The following is a 19,626-nucleotide window of genomic DNA, read 5'->3' as shown; positions in this document are numbered from 1 at the left end:
CTTTTCCTCAGTCTGGTTAAAACAGATTAGACATGTTGAATTTATACTAAACACCAGTAATTAGTAACTCCAATGATCCTTCAGCTCTTAGTGCTGCCTGGTTTCTTGGAGATAAGCACCACACATTGTGCAACGGGGGTCAACAGGGGTCAAACAATGCGTTGTTACCTGCCGGGCCCCTCTATGATTGGAATGCTCTGCAGTATTTACATGAGCGAGGGACGGAGGTGACTAAATACTTACGTGTGCTGCTCTGTAATTAGACGAGGACAAACAGACGCACCCTCTCCAAACACGCACACGCCACAGAACACACGAGTCCTGGGAGTCAAACAGGAATCATCTCCATATATATATTTATTGTGATCACTTGTGTCAGTCATGAGCCGCAACACGAAGCCGTGAGCTGCTTCTGTTGTTGTTGTTGTTGTTGTTGTTGTTGTTTTCTCGCAGGAAAAAGAACAACGGTTTTGAATCTAGACACAGAAGAAGTAAATCAGAGCCGGACACGTCACCACAGAGTCACCGAGCTGCTGAGGAACAGGCTCATGCAGCAGAACACACAGGGGTTCCTCCATCTACAGGATCAACAGGTCAAATTCATCTAACGGAATAAAGTCACTGTCGTCACATGGAGGACTCCCAGGCACACGGTTACCCCCCCCGCGAAGAAAAAGAACAAAATATGCTTTTACCACGTTACACAAATCAAATCAAACAAACTCTAAGATGCTCCTGAATCTGGAGGAGAGGAAAAAACATCTAGCGAGACAGGAGGAGGAGAAAATGGCGACTATGTACACTCGGGTGTCCAATCAGTGAGCAGGTCACTGGACGGCGTCACGTCTCCAGAGCGTCCAGGAGTCCGGACGAGGCTCCGAAGAATCGAACGTGTCCGAGGGCGTGAGACTCGTGTTCCTGTGGCGAAAGTTGACTCAGAGCTGATGTGACTAAACTTCCCTCGTGAGAAGATCAACGCCGCTCTCAGGTTCCAACAAACCATTAATAACTAAATAAACTGAAGATTAATTGATGGTTTAAAAATTAATCTGGTGAAATCTCTTGATTCTCTTGTCTTCCCGTCTCCGCTCAAAACTCCAAGGAAATTACAAGTCCATTGAATCCTGTGTTCAAGATGTTCCAATTGAAAACGTAAACCTGCAACCGTTCAATGATTAATCAATTTGTCTATTTAAACAAAATTAATATATGTTCCTGGACATAATTGTGGAATCTTAGAAGTTCAGAAACATAATTTTCTACTGTTTTGAAGGATGATTATTTGTTTTTGTTAAGTTTTGCAGCTTTTCTCCGTTTTTTTTTTTTTTACAGTTGACTTGATTTTCTTGAGGGTTTTAATCTGTTGATTGTTTCAAGAAATTATTATTAACTCAATAATCCGCGGATGAATCAATAATTGAACTTTCCCAGCTGTGTTATCGTACGACTCTGAATCAACACACGCCTCTGGAACATGACATCCGTCCATTTGTCTGCGTGCAACACATCAACGTCTTCCTCTGCGTCACTGTGCAACCTGTCTGTGAGCCACCAGTGTCCAAACCTCGCCCCCCCCCCCCTGTCCCTCGCCCCCCTCGTCCCTCGTCCTTGTTCCCGTGCTGCCTTCGACAGTTTGTCAACAAAATTAGACCAAACACACGTGTTCCCGGGTCCGAAAAACAAATAAGGAAAAACAAAAGATCGGTCTCCTTTTCTCGTATCGTGTAAATTTCGCAGGTTTTTAAACTCGTTGACATGAGTCACGTTTTCCTCCGGCTGTTGTGGCGGCGGCTGTTGATCCTTTCATCCCGCCCCCCCCCCCCCCCTGTCGGTCGCACGGTCAGGTGCTGAGTCATCGTCGCAGTTCGTCCGGACAGTGGAGGGATTTTTTTTTTGTCATCTCAGGCAACGGACAAAAAAAGGAAAGGAGAGACGTCTTTCTGACCCTTGACCTCTGACCCCAGGCCCCTGGTTGTGTCCCTCCTCCTCCTCAGGCGGCGGCTGTGTGTGTTCGGGGTCAGCGGTTTGTCCCGGCATCGTCAGTGGGCGTCTGGAGGACTCGCTCCTCACCTTCGACCGGTTTCCCCTCCGATCTTCTCTTTCTCTCTCGCACGCTTATTCACTTGCTCTCTTGTCGGTCCGCCCGGGCCCAGACTCCTGTCAGCGTCTCCTAGAGGACAGAGCAGGACATGACTGAAGAGGAGCTGAACCAGAGGAACACGTTTCCATCACGTCTGTGCTCAGATCTCTTTGTGTAAACACATTCGTTTGCAACTGAAGACGAATAAACCCGAACACGACACAGGGTGAGGTCAACGTTTATGTGTAAACTTTATTTTCAGATGTTTTCAGGTCATCAAAGAAATAAAAAGTGAAAATCTGAATCGGTTAAAAGTGCAAACTCTGTTTTCTTATTGTTTTGTTGATTGGAGCCGGAGCTTCCTCTCTGATAACGTCTCCTGCTGCTCTGACTCCGCTACACGCCGGCTTCTCTCTCACTCGTCTTCCCTGTCTCCTCTCACTTGCCTTTCTCGCTGCTCTTTCCTTTCTTTTCTCACTGAACTCTTCTCTGTTCAAAGAAAGTACCAACGAGCGGGGGGGGAGGGGGAGTCAGTACATGAGCAGCACCCGGAGCCCTGATCCAACACATTCAGCACTTCAGTTTTCAAGTGTGAGCGACGATGGCTGCAGTGGATCACGGCTCACCTTCCTCCCGTCTTGAAGATGAGGTCGGCGTTGGGAGCGCCTTTCGGGTGCTGGTACCGAGGCCGGCGCTCCCGGTTTGTGTTGGCCTGAGCCGGACGCTGAGCCAGGGACTGCATCATCTCTGTTAGAACACACACACATAGTTTAACACATAGAAATATATATATATATATAAAGTGAAACGCTCCACCCGGTGACTCGGCCCCGTGTCGTACCCTGGTAGTCCTCCTGCTCCTGTCGCTCGTTGATGTCCAGGGTGAGTTTCTTCATCCTCATGCGCTCCTCCTGCTCCGCCTGCTGCTGGTTGAAGTGGTTCGCCGCCAGGTGGGAGGACAGCGGCACGTTCAGGATCTTATACTGGTGAAAAGAAACACACACACCATGAAGAAACCAGCTACAACAAAAACACACAAAGGGTTTGGGTCATGAATAGATGACAACCCAAGATATAATAGAACAGCACTGCCATCATCTGTGTGGAAGAATAAGATTCATTGGAGTACTGATTCATTTCTGGGTGTAATGTACACACACTCACACACAGACACACACAAGACACAGGATGCTTTTATTCTGGTAGGGCTGTGTGTGTTTACATAAAGAGAAAAGTCATTTTCCATCCACGCGCCGCACTAACACACCTACAAAGATATTCTGTGTTCTCTCCAAAATTCATATGAATGTATGATTTTTCTTTGAGCATGCGTGTGTGTGTGTGTGTGTGTGTGTGTGTGTGTGTGTGTGTGTGTGTGTGTGTGTGTGTGTGTGTGTGTGTGTGTGTGTGTGTGTGTGTGTGTGTCTGGCATCTGTCCTTAAAGCAGAGCGAGGCCGTGTGGACAGAGCGCTCCATTAAACCTCAAAACTCTGGACACACCCTACAGTACAAGAACCAGTCTCTGCCCTCAAACCACACACAAATTACACAAATTACACAAACTACACAATCACACACATGTTTGACGTCTATGTCTTCGAGGACATTGATGACATCATCCATTTCTCTTATTCAACCTAAACCACCACCAACTAATTCCTTAATCACAACTCCTGCTCCAACCTTATTCCAGCCTTAAACCGAATAAAGACATTGTATAATTATTACTAGTTATACTGCTACGCGTATTATTAAGAAGTTTGAGGTATTAAATGTTGAAATCAAAGTAGTGCTAAATATGTGGTACTAAATATGAGAGACTATTGCTGGTTTAAAACTCAGACGGTCGAAATAGTGAGGCCTCACACTCACACACACCAGAGTCAATATTATTCCTGGGCTCAGTTAGACTGAACTCTGTGTGTGTGTGTGTGTGTGTGTGTGTGTGTGTGTGTGTATGTGTGTGTGTGTGTGAGAGTTGAATTTCAGGGACAGTGAAAGTGTGTGTTTGCTCTCAGCTGCTCGTCTACACACTGTACAGCTCTACAGTTCTGATCCTAGACGTCACTAACCCGACCACACGTGAGGTCAAACTCAATGTGATCAAGCTTCCATCGACTCCACCTCTCAAAACCACCAGGAGGAGAAGATGGAGATTAAGAGACGAGAAGATTGAACGCCTCTGCTCTGGAGGACAGGAAAACAAAACAACCTGTGTGACCTTCACCTGCTGCTTGTTGCCCTTGCGTGTCAGCATCACAAACTGCATGGTGTCTGAGATGTCCTCGTCTCCCTCTGCGATGCACGGTGGTCCGCTGCCGCCCTTCTTCATCTGACTCTTCAGCTGCAGGGGAATGGCCACGTCCAGCTGGTGCACCTTCACCGCCTCGCCGCTCCGCTGCTGCAGTGACGACACACACACACACACACACACACAACGTGAGGAGAGTCATTCTGGGATGTTTGGATCAAGTATTTAAAAAAGGTATAAATTCCCTCCCTCGAGTCGGAGTCACACGAGCAGAACCTGGTTGTGAGATCTTAACCTTCTAACACTCTGAGTGACGAGAGGTCGTACCTGCAGGTTCTCCAGCATCATCTTATCCAGAGCCTGAATGAAGTCCTCGTCCTCAGCACAGGCCACGTGCTTCAGTCCACCGCCGCGGAGGGTCACCTCCTGAGAGAGGGAAGAGTAACACGACCAGACCAATGTCACACACATGTCTTTAATCCTCGAGGCAGCGTGAAGAAATGAATAACTGTAAATACTGGTCTGTATATTTATAGAAAGAGAGATTCATAAGTTGTATAAGATGTTTTACGTTGTTCTCCTCATCAGTCTCGTTTTCTTTAGTGGAGTCGGTCAGGTAGTCTGTGTTCTCCTCCTCCTCTTCCTCTCTCTCCCCGAGTTCGTTCTCGGATCCGTCCTGTGAGGAAAAGAAAACACGAGAGTCAAAGCTTGTGAACGTAGAATAGAAAATCTTTTTACTATTCTGAGTTAGATATTTTAAACGGTCTTAAAAACCAGCAAGAAAAAACAATAACAAAAACTTGAAACACAATAGTTTAGTTTCTTCAGTCTCATCTCCACCGAACAAGAACATGGAGGAGATGATTGACAGAGGCAGGTTATCAGTGACGGGCGGGTGGACATGGGACAGGGTGACGATTTTGAAGCGTTAGATCATCACAACAACAACAACAACAACAACAACGACTCACATCCTCCTCCTGCTCGTTCATCTCGCTCTCGTTGCCCGACTGCTCCTCGGTCTCGGCTCCTCCCTCTTCGTCGTCATCACCATCGTCGTCTTCCTCGTCTAGCCCCTCCCCTTCGCTCATGGCGCTGGAGCGACCCTCCTTCTCCATGTCCAGACCTACATGAAAAACACACAATAATGATGTTAATAGTTACACAAAGGCGGTTGTGACGAATACCTGCAGAGCTGAGCCCAAACAACAGCTTCAGTTAAAAATAGAACAAATATTCAGGAGGAAATTGTTGATTCATTAGTGTGTCCTTCAGTGTCGACCTGAATCATAAGTGCAAACAATTACACAACCTGATTACGCAGTTGTGGTGACAGATGAAAAATGAAGTCGAGCAAGTGGAAGGAAGCAGAAGATCAGGTTCTGTGTGAGTCAGAGCCTGAAGAATGAACTGATCCTGGTAAAGTATGAAAAGTTTAACAATGACACCAGTGTTTGACTCAGCGGGGGGGGGGCTCCGTCCATCAGCCTTGTCAGTCACTCTCTCCTCTGCACACACACTGTAAAGTATTTCATCTTCAGGCACAAGACACACACACACACACACACACACTTTTAAGGAGAATGCAGCTTAACAAACTGTTGCTGAGGTCAAACTTGCAGACTTTCTAGTGTCAGTCTGAGAGAAGGTGGAGCTGCTGTTTACGCTTTCTCTGCAGATTCCATGTCAACACCTTGAAACTGTGAAACTAAGCTCGTGCTGCTGTCACTGCGGAGTGAGAAACACCTGTCACACAACTTCCTGCTTCATCCTCTGTGACTCAAAACTCACAAAACATCATATCAAAGAATGTTGGTTTCATGTTTAAAACAACTTCTCCCATAGCATTCTTTAACTTAAGTCACGGCGTCAGTAAGATTATGTAACTGACATGAAGCAGAGATTATGAAACACTTTCCAGACGCTATGTGATCGAAAAGGAATTCAACAACTTGATGACTTGTCATTCATGCTCTGACATTTATGGATTCATGATGAACATGATGAACATCAGTGTAAAGCTGCACTGAATTATATCAATGTTTATTTATCAATTTTTGCAGCTTCAAACATTATGTAAAACAATAGTGTTTGTGCCACGAGTAGAAAGTAGAGCTGCGAGTGAAATGGACATTATTCAGTTTCCTTGATAAATATCAGCCCAGACTCCTATAGACTGAGTGTGTGGAACCTGTCTGACAGATACACTGGAGTGAGGAGTGATGCACGACAGTCGCCTTCCGTCACCCTCAGGAATGCTGCTCAGCCAGGAGAGAGCAGTTCAACCTGAGAGACGGGCTGCTGCACACTCACATCCCCCTCACACACACACAAAGCAGTGACGTGCCGGAACTACACAACAGTGCGCGAGTCGCTCCTACCTAGTTTCACGAGCACCTCCCTCTCCAGGTCGGCCACCTGCTTGGTGGCCTCCTCCAGCGAGCAGCTGATCCTCATCTTGGGCCGGAGCAGCTCCAGCGTGTCGCTGATCATGTAGTCGATGTCGATGGGGAACGGGTGATCACGTGTCCAGACCTCCACGCTCTTCTTCCACCAGATGTATCGCTGGAAACCAACAGGACATCATTTCATTCATTCAGCTTGTATGTGACCAGACAAGTCCCTTGAAAACCATTATCACTTTGATGATGATAGCATAGATCTACATTACATAAAATGAATTAATTTATAATTAAAATATTAATCGGGAGCTGTAGCTCTAACAGAGTCATATAAGAACCTAAGAGTAATAAAGGAGAGTGAGGGACCATATTTAGATCCTGCATATAATTATGACATTTCTCGTCACAAGTTCCAAATCATCATTATTATTATTATTATTATTATATAAAGCCTGTGAGAAAACTTCTGTGTCAGGCAAATAAACAAAATAGAACAAAAAATAAGCAGCATCTAAATAATATTTTCCTATATTTCACCCATTTTCTAGACTGAATAAAATGAGTATTAACAACCGCTTATGCAACAGCGCCCCCTGCAGGCAAAATTAATACAACTTTACAGGAAATGTCTTGTAAACTTGTATCTGCGACTGTTTCATTCATGAAAAACTTGCTTTCAAACCACTCACAACCACAAATACTAGAACCACAGTTCTATAGTACCTTATATTATCTATAATTGACATACATTATATTTGCAAAATGGCCATGTAAAAGTAGCCACATATCGGTAACAGAACAACGACCTACAGTTGCATCTTAAGCAGACGAACCTGGAAGTAGATGAGGAAACAGTCCAGCTTCCTCTTGCTGGAGCCTCGGTCGAAGTACTGGCCACACGTGTCGAGCAGGGTGCAGCACATCCGGAAGCGGAACAGGTGCTCGGGAGGATCCAGGAGACTGGGGCTGCCGTCCGGATTCACCCCGAAGAAGATGAAGGAGAAGAGGGTGCGGAAGATGACGGCCGACTCCACCATGCGGTAGTTGTAGAGCTCGCCCAGGAACTTGGCGCTGCTGATGCGCCGCTGGTTGAACTTGGGCTGGTTGACCTGGGGATGGACAGAGGTGGAGGAAGTGTTCAGATCCTATGCTGAAGTAAAAGAAGCAACACAAGACTGTACAACTACACAACAAGTTTAGGTCCTGTAATGTACGTCTTCAGTAAAGGAACAAAGTATTGCTACCACTTGAAAATCTGCAAGTCTTAACTTGGACAAAAGTTATCACTTGAATTCTCCTACTTACTTTGTTTGTTTCATTAAACATTAACAATGTCAGAAAATGTGAGTTCGGTCGAGTGGAACTCTGACTGGTTGGACTGGTTTAGATCAGTGAGGTGATAGATTCGAGACAATTGGTTAGTGTTGTTCAAATCCACGTGACAGACAGTATCTCACGTGTTCTTCAACATGCAGCATAGTTCTTCACACTGACACTAACAGTGTAGAGATAAGCAGCTGGTTTGTCCTCTGGCTGCACCTTACCTCCCCGCTCTGGACTCCAGTTAATCCCCATTCAGTGGATGAAACACATCTATAACATGATAGTATCAGTCCATGTTTTTTGTCTCCTCACCTCCATGCCCAGCCGGATGTCCTCCAGGACTCCGTCCACCACGTGAATCCCCACGTCCTCCTGGTAGGCCACCAGGCCGGCCAGCAGGTTGGCCACACAGTGGATGCTGTTGTACTTGACGTTCCAGATGTTGACCATGCAGCAGATCAGATAGCGCTTCACATCTGGGTCCTGCCACGGCAGCTTGCGCATCTGCCTCAGCACCTTCTCAGTGGTGACCTTGGACAGGTCCTTGTAGAGGAGCTTGCGGATGTACTCGTGCAGCGGCGGCCTCTTCTTCTTCACCGTCTTCTCCATGGGTGGGGGGTTGCAGTAGTAGTAGGCGTTCTCCACCATGGTCACGTAGCGGGCATCCAGATGCTGAGCCTGCTTCTTGCGCATCATTTGCTCCTGAAACCGGATTTAAGAAAGAAATCAGCGGTTTAAATTACGTCTAGAAACCGAAACAAAATCTTAATACATTTATTTTCTTTCTTAATTTTAGTCGAATAGTTCTGAGTTGCTTTTTCTGTATGTTTGAAATGTCAAAGGCGGCTTATTAAGTGCCAGAGGATATCATCCCCTCGAGGGCAGGTTGAACGAGACTTGTATTGAAACATTTGTCGTCTGTTTTATTGCATCAGACCGAATGTGTGTAACGTGCACTAACCAGCAGGACGCTGGTGCGCAGGTGAGAGTCAGGGGATCTGAAGAGGAAGCGGCCGCTGGTCTCCAGCAGAGTGCAGGCCATCTCGATGTGGTGATGGGTGAAATCAGACAGCAGCATCTGTTGACAGACACACACACACAGACACACACAGACACACACACACAGAGACGTCCAGTTAAAGCCTCCTCACTGATCGGCTCAGAAGTAACAGCCTCAGATCTCAGATGGCATTTCTTCACCCACCTTGAGACAATGAAGCGTGTCCGTTTTTGTGAACATCAAAAATTTGGCCAGTTCCCCGATAAATCTGACCGTTTTATTTTTTGTCTCAATGTTGATCTGGTCCTTCTTCCGGATCTAAGGGCACAAACATTAGCACAAAACAAAATTACATACGGAATTCAACGTCAGACAAAATATTGTGCCATAAAAGTCAGGATTCTGTAGACCTTGTACAGTAATTAAAATTAAACTACATCCCACTGTTGTATTTGATTATAAAACTCAAGTGCAACTATAGAGAACCTACGTGAAACCTGAAGTCTCCCTTCAACATGGAGCACAGGTCCTCCGCCACATCGGACATGCAGGGGTGAAGAGTTGCCACCAGCCGAGAGTAGAAAGGGAGCAGATCCAACCTGGAAGAAGAGGCAGAGTCAACACTGTGAATCATGACGACAGCACAACCTGCTGGTGATTTTCTAGTCTCTGGGATCATCTGGAAAGTCCAGATTTTCTTTTCTGTCGCATTTATCAAGTCAAGAGTCACAGTGAGGAAGAAGCTGATTGGGCCTAAAACTCACAATATCACCATCAGAGATAAATACAAGGAAAAGGTATTTCAGTAATAATAAAAAGAGTTTTCTCCACGTATATTCCTCACATTATTATGAATGTCAATATAATTTTTTACTGGGCTGTTTAGACCAAAAGACTGAAGTTATTATCATGTTCAGCAAATCAATCAGCGCAGCCTCACCTCTGCCGGGGGACAGTGAAAAGGGCTCGGACCAGTTTCCTCCGGTTGGATTTGGTGTTCATGTTCATGCAGAAGTCCATGGCAGCCTGTAGCAGTCACCGACAATAACACGTCATCACTCATTTATGAGGTGGAAACACTGAATCATTTTCACAATATCAGTTAATTTGTCATGACGCAGATCACGAGGTGCGTTACCTTATCTATGAGGTCCCTGTTCACACAGTTGGGGAGCTGCTGGATGAAGGCGTCCACGATGAGCTTCAAGTGGGAGCCTGTGTTGGCCTCCTCATCCTCTTGCTCTACACACACAAAGATAAAAGCTTATTAGAATCAACCTTTAAATAAATTTGACTTTAAATGGAGGTGACTTTCTGAAAGCGTCTCTCTCTCTTACCTTGCTCGTCCAGCAGCTTTTTGGTCAGTTCCTCATTTTCCACCTCGTCTGCTCCTTCCAGTTCCAGAGGTTCGTCCGTGATCTCCAGAGCTTCCAGAGCCTCCAGCTCCAGTTCCTCCGTAGTGGGGGCCGTCTCCTTCCCTTCTTTCCCATCTGAACCGGTCACAAACAGCAGGTCAGGCACAAGTCAAAACTGAGTGAGTCTCTTTCTGCTTATGTCTGTCGATTCGTTACTTTTACCTTTGGCCTCCTCCTTCTCTTTGGCCTGGTTGCTCTTCTCGTTGTCCTTGAAGAGGATGGCAGGGACGAAGGCCTTCAGGTCCACCATGTTCTCATAGAAGTTACGAGCATCTTCATCTTCCCAGATCCCTCCTTCCAGGTCGTACTCTCCAGGCTTACCAGGGGTGAAGATATCAATGCCAGGGCCGTGCTCTGCGAGAGACATTATACATTTAAGAAAAAGTCCTAATATGACATTCTACATCCATAAAAAGAGTATTTAAATGAACTATAGAAAAGACACACACCCTCCTGCACAGTCTTGTCCTGAGGCAGATCTGGCATGTTCTCATCGAGGAGATCAGCCAGGGACTGAGTGTTGGCCAGCAGCTTCTGGTAGGATGTGGCAAACTCTTCGTACTGCTTGTGCCTGTCCTCACTCAGCTCCCCTTTGGAATGTAGGATTCGCCTGAAGAGAACGAAGAGGTAAGAGGTCGTATCGTGGTGAGCAAACAAACCAGTGGCTAGGAGACAGAGAGCACTCACCTGTTCTGCCTCTCAATGTTCTGCAGCTCCCGGTGGTCCTTCTTCAGGTGTTTGGTGAGTGAGGTAAAGTATTCTCGTAGAAGGTTCTGGAAGGGCTGCTGTTTCTCTGGGTTGATTATCTCACTCGGGGGGAATGACAAGCTGAACTTCTCAGCAGCAGCTTTCACCTTGCGGGACATCAGACCAGCGATGTCATCCCCACAGTGCTTACAGAAACTGATGACCACCGACACGTGAGTGTGCGAATCCCGGTCCGTCCCGATGATGCTCTTCAGCTGCTCATAAATGAGCGAGAGACCCTCTTTGTCCGTGAAGAGGCCCACGATCGTGAGCTCTGCAATAAAGCGCAGATCTGTGCGCAGCTTGCTCACATTTGGCGCCTTTTCCTCTTTCCTTGCTTCAAAGTGCCTCTTCCACGCCTGTAACAGTAATGGAGCAAACTCAGAGTAGCGCAGGTGGAAGAGGGAACACAGATGGACCGAGCAGCCGACATCAGAGATCTTCAGCTTGGCCTCCACGACAGAGCTCACAGCCTCTCCGATGTACTTGCTGAGGTTCAGGGAGCCAAAGTCATTGGAGAGTGATTCCCGCTGCTGTTCAGTCAGTGTGCGCAGCTTCTTGACGAAGGCCGTGTTCTTTTTGAGGCTGGAGTCCAGGCGGCTGAAAAAGGCCTCTTCAGGCCGACCCTCTTGGGCGTTCTGGTTCTTGCTGCGGAGTTCCTTCCGGCAGTGATGGCGCTCCCAGGACTCCTGGTGCAGCTGATGCCCCTCCTCCTTTTCCCTGCAGAAATTCAGTAAAATTGAGGATGATTAATAACTAAAGCAAGAAAAAAATCAAAGGAGAGATTTCAGGTGTTTGGTTTGGCTTTGTTGATGGTCATGTGATATTTACATCACAACACTAGATTAATCACTTCCATTTAGAGCTTTTTCTGCCAAGACATATATTCTAATGTGAACATCCATTTATAATTTTCATGAGAAAACAGATCCTCAAACCAATTCAATCAGGAAATCATCAGAAACCTATGGGACAACATAAAAGTCCTACATCACTTACTTCAGGAGAGCAGCCTCCTCCTCACGTTGTCTTCTGACCTCCTCCTCTTGAAGTTTCTTCTCCTCCTCCTCCTGGAGTCTCTTCTCTTCCTCCTCTTTCTTCTTCTGTTCCTCCTCCGCTTTCTGTTTTTCCTCCTCTTTCTTTCTTCGCTCCTTCTCCTCTTTCTTCTTCTTTTCCTCCTCCAGCCGTTTCCTCTTCTCCTCCTTGCTGCCGTCTTTTTTTCCGCTCATTTTGGCCTCATCTTTTGCTTTGTCTCGAGCAGACGCCGGCCGCCTCTCACCATCTCTGTCCTTCTCTTTATCCTTGTTAGTGAAGGAGCAAACTTCCTTTTCATCCATGTTTACTGAGCGCTTACGTTCAGCAGGCATACTGAAGAAAGACGACAAGAAAAGAAGAAAAGAAAGTTAATCTTTTCCCCACATCTCGCCAAATTTGTCCAATCTAAATAAAAGTGGTGGCTGGAAACGTCTCCATCAATCTCCTTGTTGAATATATGAACCGAATTGTTCAGTTAATTTAGTATTTAATGATATTTCCTCTCACTTTTATCCATTGCCAATAAATCTTATTGAGAGAGCTGTTACTGGCGGGGGAAATTGACACTGAGGCCGACATGTGGCTTGACAGCAAAGCAAAAAGACAAAAGACAGAAAACAAAGTGACAGGAAGGCCAGACGTCAACATGGAGGTGGTCGAAAACTCTGTGTTCAAATGTGGATTAAAAGCTGAATTTAAAAACTTGGCGACAATCAGGTGCATTGTGTTTAAAGGTAATTGGGATAAAACCACTTTGAACAAAACTGCTTAGATGATAAAACTGAGTCCTGGGTGTTTAGAGCTACTTGTAAAAACCAGAACAGGAAGTAAACCTATCATGAAAAATGTGAGAACATTAGAAATCTTTTCAGTAAATGACAGCGAGCTCCCATCACTTCCCTCAGAAGTGTTATGTTTGTAATGATGGATCAAATAAATTAATTATTTAACTATGTTCCACTGAATTAGTCAAACACACACACGCCGACCCACGCAACAGCTTCGTTGCAGACACGGCTCATTAGCCACCTAGCCCAGATAGCTGAGTTAGCATGCTAACGTGAGAGCTCTCCTGTGTTACTGAGCTTTATTCTCCTGTTTGAAGAACAACGACCCGGTTTATCAACACTTAAACGCGCTGTTGCGTTAGAAACACGTGAACGCAAAATCAAAACAACGCTTAGCATCGGCGGTGCTAACACGTTTAGCTAGGCCACTTGAATGGACGCTCTGACACACGGATGTAAACAAAGGTTTTAGCAGCGTTAACCAGGAAGTTAGAGCAAATTAAATCATTATGATGTAAAGATGGAGTCATATAATCCATTAATCCCTTATTGGAGATCCTTATTTCGTATGAATGTTGGAATAAAATGAGAAGTTTTACCTGCTAGCTGTAGCAAAACAAACATCGATTAGTAGCCTTGGGTTTTTACCGCTCAGGACCTTCTCACAATGCACCCACACGATATGCCTGACTGAAAACACATGTATTATATTTAAGCCACAGCTTGGTGTGTTTTATATTATATTAAGTTTGTTTAACTATCATCTAAATATTATTTAAGCGTGAATAACTGTGTAATTTGGCCGATTCCGGTTGTGTCCGCTCGACAGGCGGAGCTCGCGGCGGCTACTGATGTAAACAAACGTTTTATCAGCATTAAACTAATAGTTAGTGTGAATAAAGTTGTGTTACTGTAAAGTTAAAATCGTATAAAGCATAAGTAAAAACACGGAAGTCTTCGTTGTCGTGTATAAATATAATAAAGACTAAAATATTACCTGTTAGCTGCAGCAAAACAAACGTCAGCTATCAACGTTGGTTTCCGCTAGTTCTCACCAAGGACCCCTCACTCTGGACCCACACAATACGCCTGACTAGAAATACATCAACGTCGTTGTATTTTCGACATATTTTGATATAATCTGTATAAATATTGGTTTGATATCATTAACTGTTCGTTTTAATCGTAAATAGATTAATGTTTTTGTTGATTCAGATTGTGTCAGACCGACAGGCAATGCCCGGGGCGGCTTCTGACGTAACAGTGGTTTATACATAATAATAAAAACATAAATATCATATGAATACTCTAATATGATAGTAATAAGTACTGACATATGTTTTGGCTCCACTATGATCAACTACAGCTGCAAGATTACTTTGAAATTAAAGCACGAGTTTAAATAATCAAAGTATCAATAGTACTTTCAGGTTCTTATGATAATAATGTGTGATCCTTAAACTGAAGTATATTTCCTTGTAATATAGTATTTTTAAATGTAGCATATTTACTTGTAAGAGAGTATTTTAACCACATAAAACTATTGAGTTTATATATTGGTATTGGTTGTACGTGTATGAGCATTTTAAATCAGAGGATTGTTGGTGTTGGGGTTTTTAACTTTAGTTAAAAAACGAGGCAGATGCACTTATTTAATTTGTCAAAGCTGGATATTAAAACCAAAGTTAACTGAACTGAGAACAGTTTGACCCTCAGTGGAAACAACAGACTCTTTGTGAGTTTTACAGCAGCTCATACATTTTTCCATCTGAGACGACAGACACGCTCTGTTTCTACACTCATACATTCAGGTGAAAGGTTCGCAGCCCAGCCTCTCTCCTGAGATCGTGTGTGTGTGTGTGTGTGTGTGTGTGTGTTAAAGTGCACCAGTGTTGCTGCAGGAGCTGTGTTGACACAGGGTGGTGGCAGTTCAGAGCTCAGAGCCACAGAGAAGCTGCTGTTCACAGGAACATCTTTCACATTAAGGTATGAATATGAATCCATCAGATTACCTGATTTGTTTCGGCTGCAGTTGATCTCAAAGTTTAGATCCTGTTGTCGATCGCTGCCACTCAACTCTGAAGTATCTGCTGTATAACCTCTATGGTCACTAGTTACTTTATAGTCTTGTAAATGATTAATGATCAAATACATTGCTTAAGATTAAACAAGTGGTTTGTTGATTTAGTTAATGATTAATCTTTTGATTATTTACATGATTAACTGATAGCTGACCAGAAATTATGAAACATCTCTTATGAAGTCTACTCCCGAAACATATTACATTTATGAAACATATTAAATTTGACCAGAGAACCCACATAATTTACCAAATGAAAAGCTGAGACCAGATGATGAAAGAAACTTTAGTGTTACTAGTATTTTAGTTTTGTTGTAGCTTTACACCAATTAAAACAACTGTATGAGGCCCAAAGAGGTAAAACTCTAATAAACCATTGGAAACAGCTGTAAAGTCACTAAATCAGTTTTATTCAGCAGAAAGAACAATTTCAACACATGGAAGAGAAATAAAAATCAGTGAATCTGTCATGATTCAATCAGACGTTTCATGACAAGGCAGCGTTACATCACAGAGACATTGTCCAGTCAATATAAAGACACTTCATGTTATGATAATCACTGTTGAAGCAGAATAGATGAGTTTTAATTCAGAAGTAAAATCACTGACTGGAGTCAACCCTTTTTAAATATTAAATACACAACAGACGTCAAACTTTCTATCAGTGATCGACGTTTGCATCTGAAATGTTTTCACCAGAGGAAAAAAGAAATCTGAAGCTAATCACAATACAATTTAATACCATAGATTCTATAAAAAAAATTATACAAAATACTGATAAAATAAATTAACTAACACTGAATGAGACTAACAGCAGAAAACAAAAGTAGGAACTGAAATGCAGATTAGAATTAACACTTAGTTTAAAATAAGACTATTGAATGCGACCGGATGTGGTTTCTGCTCCTGCTGCTTCATAAAGGCTCGGTTCAAAAAGGTTCATTTTCTCAACTGTGAAACGTTGCGGTAAAATCAGTCGACTCATGAGAGTGAAGAAGTGAGAAGATGATTCATGTGAGTTCAACCTTTAGGGACAAATACAAGAAAATGTCTTCTGGACAAATTTAACAAAAGCAGGAGAAACGACAATAGTTATTTGACTCATATCATTAACATGATTATAATATTGTTTTCATGGCGGTGCCTGTCTCCAGAAGCAGATGAAGGTTTGATGCCTTGCTCGACGGGTCTTTCACAATTCTTTCACTCGGCCCACTTAAACTGGCGTCGTACACATTTACTCCGTCTGGGAACCACCATGAAGTTCTTTACTCTCTTGAAAAAATACTCATTATAAAATATTTGTATATAAAAAAGGAGCCTCTGCCCCCAGCCAATGGCAGGAGGCTGTGCACTTGATTGACAGGTAAATCCCCCTATGGTCTTTGAGCCAGGCGGCTTTTCCCCTCCTCCTGTTCGGCCAGCTTGAAGTGAGTGTAAGACAGGATTCCTGCCAGCGTGCAGAGGATCCCTAAAGCCTGAGGGGGGGGGGGGGGGGGGGGGGGGGAGGAGACGGGCAGAGAAAATAGGTTTTAGAGAAAATAAAAGGTTTGAATCCCAGAGCAGCACCGTGAGACTCACCTGGTTGAGTGACAGCGGGTCGTTGAAGAGCAGGTATCCTCCAATCAGAGTGATGCAGAATTTAAAATGACCAAACATGTTGTAGCTGAGAACGAGATTAAGGAAAACGACGACCGATCGAGTTTCTGGAAGACATCCAGGAATCTGAACAACTGAAACCTCTGGGCCCTGCAACTCTCCGACAAACAGGAACTGAGAAGAGCTCCTGACAAGCTCCTTAAACCGGGAACTTTACAGACTAGAAATCTGATAAACACTCCAAAACCCTTCAGACCCCCCCATGGCCTTTTGGAGCCCCTGTTATTAAAGGATACGTGACCGGTGAGGTATTTCCAATGATCCAGTAGATGGACAGGTTGACCAGGAACGCCACCACACCTGAGAACAGCACGGTCATCTAGAAAGGCAACAGACAACACTGTTACCTGAATATTCATTGTGAGGGGAGTTTTGTGAGTCTGTGTGTTTTGTGTTGAGTTTTACCAGAGCAGGCAGAGACCAGGGTCCAAAAATTCCTCCGTCTCCAACCACCGGCTCAAAAAAAGGAACGACACAGAGCAGGAAGCCTGACGACAGAGGAGCCTGAGAGAGATCACAGATCAGAGATCAGAGATGATGCCATATCATGTTTCATTCCCAATCAAGAAACCTGGACTTTGCACATCAGCCAGTACCACTGTCACAGGTCAAGGCCTAACAAGGTCCAGATATAAATTGTTGTTCAACATCAAACTACAAAGTGGTACCACTAGTGTTTGTGTGTCTGGAGAGGAGTTATACCTGATGGTACAGAAGCTGCATGGAGTTCACCTGGAGCTCATGTTGTTTAGCTCCAACCCACTGACAACACAAGAGACAGGGAGAGAGTTTAAACAGTCATTCATTTTATTTCTGACAATTTGACAAAAACCACGTTTCATTTCAGTTGTATATTTACTCACAACTTGGTAGAGAGATGTCACCAGAACTCCCAGCGATGCAAACACTGTCCCCAGTAGGTTGAACCGCACATCGTAGTAAGAGTTCAGTATCACCCCCAACGTGATGGGCACCTGGAGACAGACGGGGGAGGAGTTAAAAACACACGGTGGTCACATCTTCAGCCTCATTTCGAATGAACGTTAAGAGGGGATGAACTCCAGCTTCTCTCACCAGAGTCAGTTTGATCTTGGTGGAGAAGGTCTTCTTGTAGTAGGTGGTCTGGATGAGGATGATGACGGGCGTGGTCATTGTTTTAGCCAGCTGGTACGTTCCTATGGAGTTGTTCTGCAGGGAGAGGTTGGTGAAGGCCACGAACCCACAGAAGCTCAGAGCCAGCCACACAATCCGGCGAATCGGGAGGCTCTTTGGAGAGAACATGTCCATTTGCTGGCAGATGAAGAGTCCGAGCCACGTGACCACGAAGTGGACCAGGGTCAAGGTCATGTTGGGGAAGCCGTAGGTCACGTAGATCCACTTGTTGATAAAGACGATGCAGATGGAGGACAGCAGGTTGACCAGCAGCCCGGCGATGAGGCGCCTGTTGGCGGATAAACCGAACAGCATCTCTGCGAAGGTTCCAGATGCTCCTGAGCTGAGCTGTGATTTGACTTCACTGAGGTCGAGGTTCACACTGGAGAAGAAACAGAGAAGGTGAACGTTAGAAAGTCTGAGAGCTCAGAGAACAGATGATTCTATTCACAGACACAGGCAGTGTGGTCTGAATATGTCAAGTTTCATGTTACAGAATAAACTGAGCCTGTATCTTTAGATTCTATGTAAAACAAATTGTTGATTGAAGCTCAATATATTTGGGTTTATTTGGGTTTTCTTTTATTTATAGTTATTTCTAATAAAATTCATTGTTAAAATTGTAAAATATCAAAACTCAAATTACATTTAAATCGAGGTGGAACAATGTAACCTAGAATAAAACTGTAATAACCAAGTAAAGTATCCCATATTAATACTTCTGTAAAATGTAACTGATTATTTAAAATCACTGTTTTCACAATTAAGTCATAACAAACCAAAACACATCATCTATCCTGCAATTCACTGTTGAACTAATTATTTAAAGTAATTTGGACTACATCCACTTCCTGTCACTCTAACTTGTGCGTTTTGACTTCAGTTAGTATTAGAAATCAATTAGTTACTCAAGCTCTGTGCTTCAGTACTCACCTGAGTAACTGTAATCGATTACTCTCCTCCACTGTTATCAGCATTAAAACAAATTGTCAGTAATAAATAAGCGTTTGTTTAAATAAAGTTTGACCTGATTCTCTGAATATTGACTTTAAAACCTCAATGATGTAAGTTTAACATTAGTGATTAAATTACATATGTTGATATTATTTTACATGCAACAGATTTAAGATGAAGCTTTTACATGACACTCCCTGCCTTAGTGTGTCTGTGTGTGTATGTGTGTGTAGTTGTGCGTTTGTGCCACGCGTGTAGAAAACTTTACCTGTGGTCTCCATCGTTTCTGCCTCACTCTTCTTCTCTCACCTCAGCCACAGCTTCCGGCCTGTGTCCGCTCCTCTCCCCGGCTGTCGGGTTCCTCACTCGGCCTCACTGGTGACGGGGTCTCCGCTGCGGCTGCGGGAGTGTTTTTCTTTTGACTGATTTTCCTCCACAGGTTCGATTCCTCCTGAATTAAAGCCCGCCCCGCGTTTCCTGTTTCCTCCAAGTCTGTCAGCGGGTGGTGAGAAAGAGCGACCCCTAACGGACTGGAGGAGGAACAGGAAATCTCAATAATACAAATAATGAAAAAAATGGAGCCCGTTGCTGCACGTGAGTATATTAAATATATATTTAGAAAAATCCAAACAGACTAATTAAGGCACTAAATGGTGTTTTAAATATATGAGGGAAAGAAGGAAAAATAACTGACCTTGTTACTGTATATTATATTCGATTATTATCACTGAATCGGACAC

General features: G+C 44.2%; 2 protein-coding genes across 7 annotated transcripts; both read right to left on the bottom strand.

Moving 5' to 3' along the window:
• Positions 1-1,596: 1,596 nt before the first annotated feature.
• Positions 1,597-14,120, bottom strand: upf2 (UPF2 regulator of nonsense mediated mRNA decay). Of its 5 annotated transcripts, XM_053415223.1 has the most exons (22): positions 14,039-14,095; positions 13,641-13,731; positions 12,218-12,586; positions 11,159-11,938; positions 10,921-11,081; positions 10,634-10,825; positions 10,394-10,546; positions 10,195-10,298; positions 9,997-10,082; positions 9,547-9,655; positions 9,261-9,374; positions 9,018-9,134; positions 8,369-8,758; positions 7,567-7,842; positions 6,713-6,896; positions 5,303-5,457; positions 4,903-5,007; positions 4,659-4,757; positions 4,308-4,481; positions 2,922-3,063; positions 2,707-2,827; positions 1,597-2,170 (listed from the first exon to the last, which is right to left on the bottom strand). In XM_053415223.1, exons 3-22 carry the CDS (start codon positions 12,583-12,585, stop codon positions 2,161-2,163), a joined length of 3,840 nt encoding a protein of 1,279 aa, XP_053271198.1. In that variant the 5' UTR covers position 12,586; positions 13,641-13,731; positions 14,039-14,095; the 3' UTR covers positions 1,597-2,160. The 5 variants fall into 5 exon arrangements, with proteins under 5 accessions (XP_053271198.1, XP_053271197.1, XP_053271199.1 ...); XM_053415222.1 differs by lacking the exon at positions 13,641-13,731 and having other exon boundaries at positions 14,039-14,120; XM_053415224.1 differs by lacking the exon at positions 13,641-13,731 and having other exon boundaries at positions 1,597-2,167; positions 14,039-14,120.
• Positions 14,121-15,510: 1,390 nt separating this feature from the next.
• slc35e3 (solute carrier family 35 member E3) lies at positions 15,511-19,350 on the bottom strand. Of its 2 annotated transcripts, none has more exons than XM_053415239.1 (8): positions 19,155-19,350; positions 17,855-18,314; positions 17,644-17,754; positions 17,483-17,542; positions 17,186-17,284; positions 17,017-17,099; positions 16,703-16,787; positions 15,511-16,599 (listed from the first exon to the last, which is right to left on the bottom strand). In XM_053415239.1, the coding sequence occupies exons 2-8, from the start codon at positions 18,245-18,247 to the stop codon at positions 16,498-16,500; spliced, it is 933 nt and encodes a 310-aa protein (XP_053271214.1). In that variant the 5' UTR covers positions 18,248-18,314; positions 19,155-19,350; the 3' UTR covers positions 15,511-16,497. The 2 variants fall into 2 exon arrangements, with proteins under 2 accessions (XP_053271214.1, XP_053271215.1); XM_053415240.1 differs by having other exon boundaries at positions 19,196-19,333.
• Positions 19,351-19,626: the final 276 nt, after the last annotated feature.

This window comes from Pleuronectes platessa, chromosome 22 (genome assembly GCF_947347685.1).
Source record: "Pleuronectes platessa chromosome 22, fPlePla1.1, whole genome shotgun sequence".
In the NCBI taxonomy this organism is placed as follows: Eukaryota; Metazoa; Chordata; class Actinopteri; order Pleuronectiformes; family Pleuronectidae; genus Pleuronectes; species Pleuronectes platessa.
The sequence above is the reverse complement of the archived record's forward strand: the minus strand, read 5'-3'. Positions and strand labels throughout refer to the sequence as shown.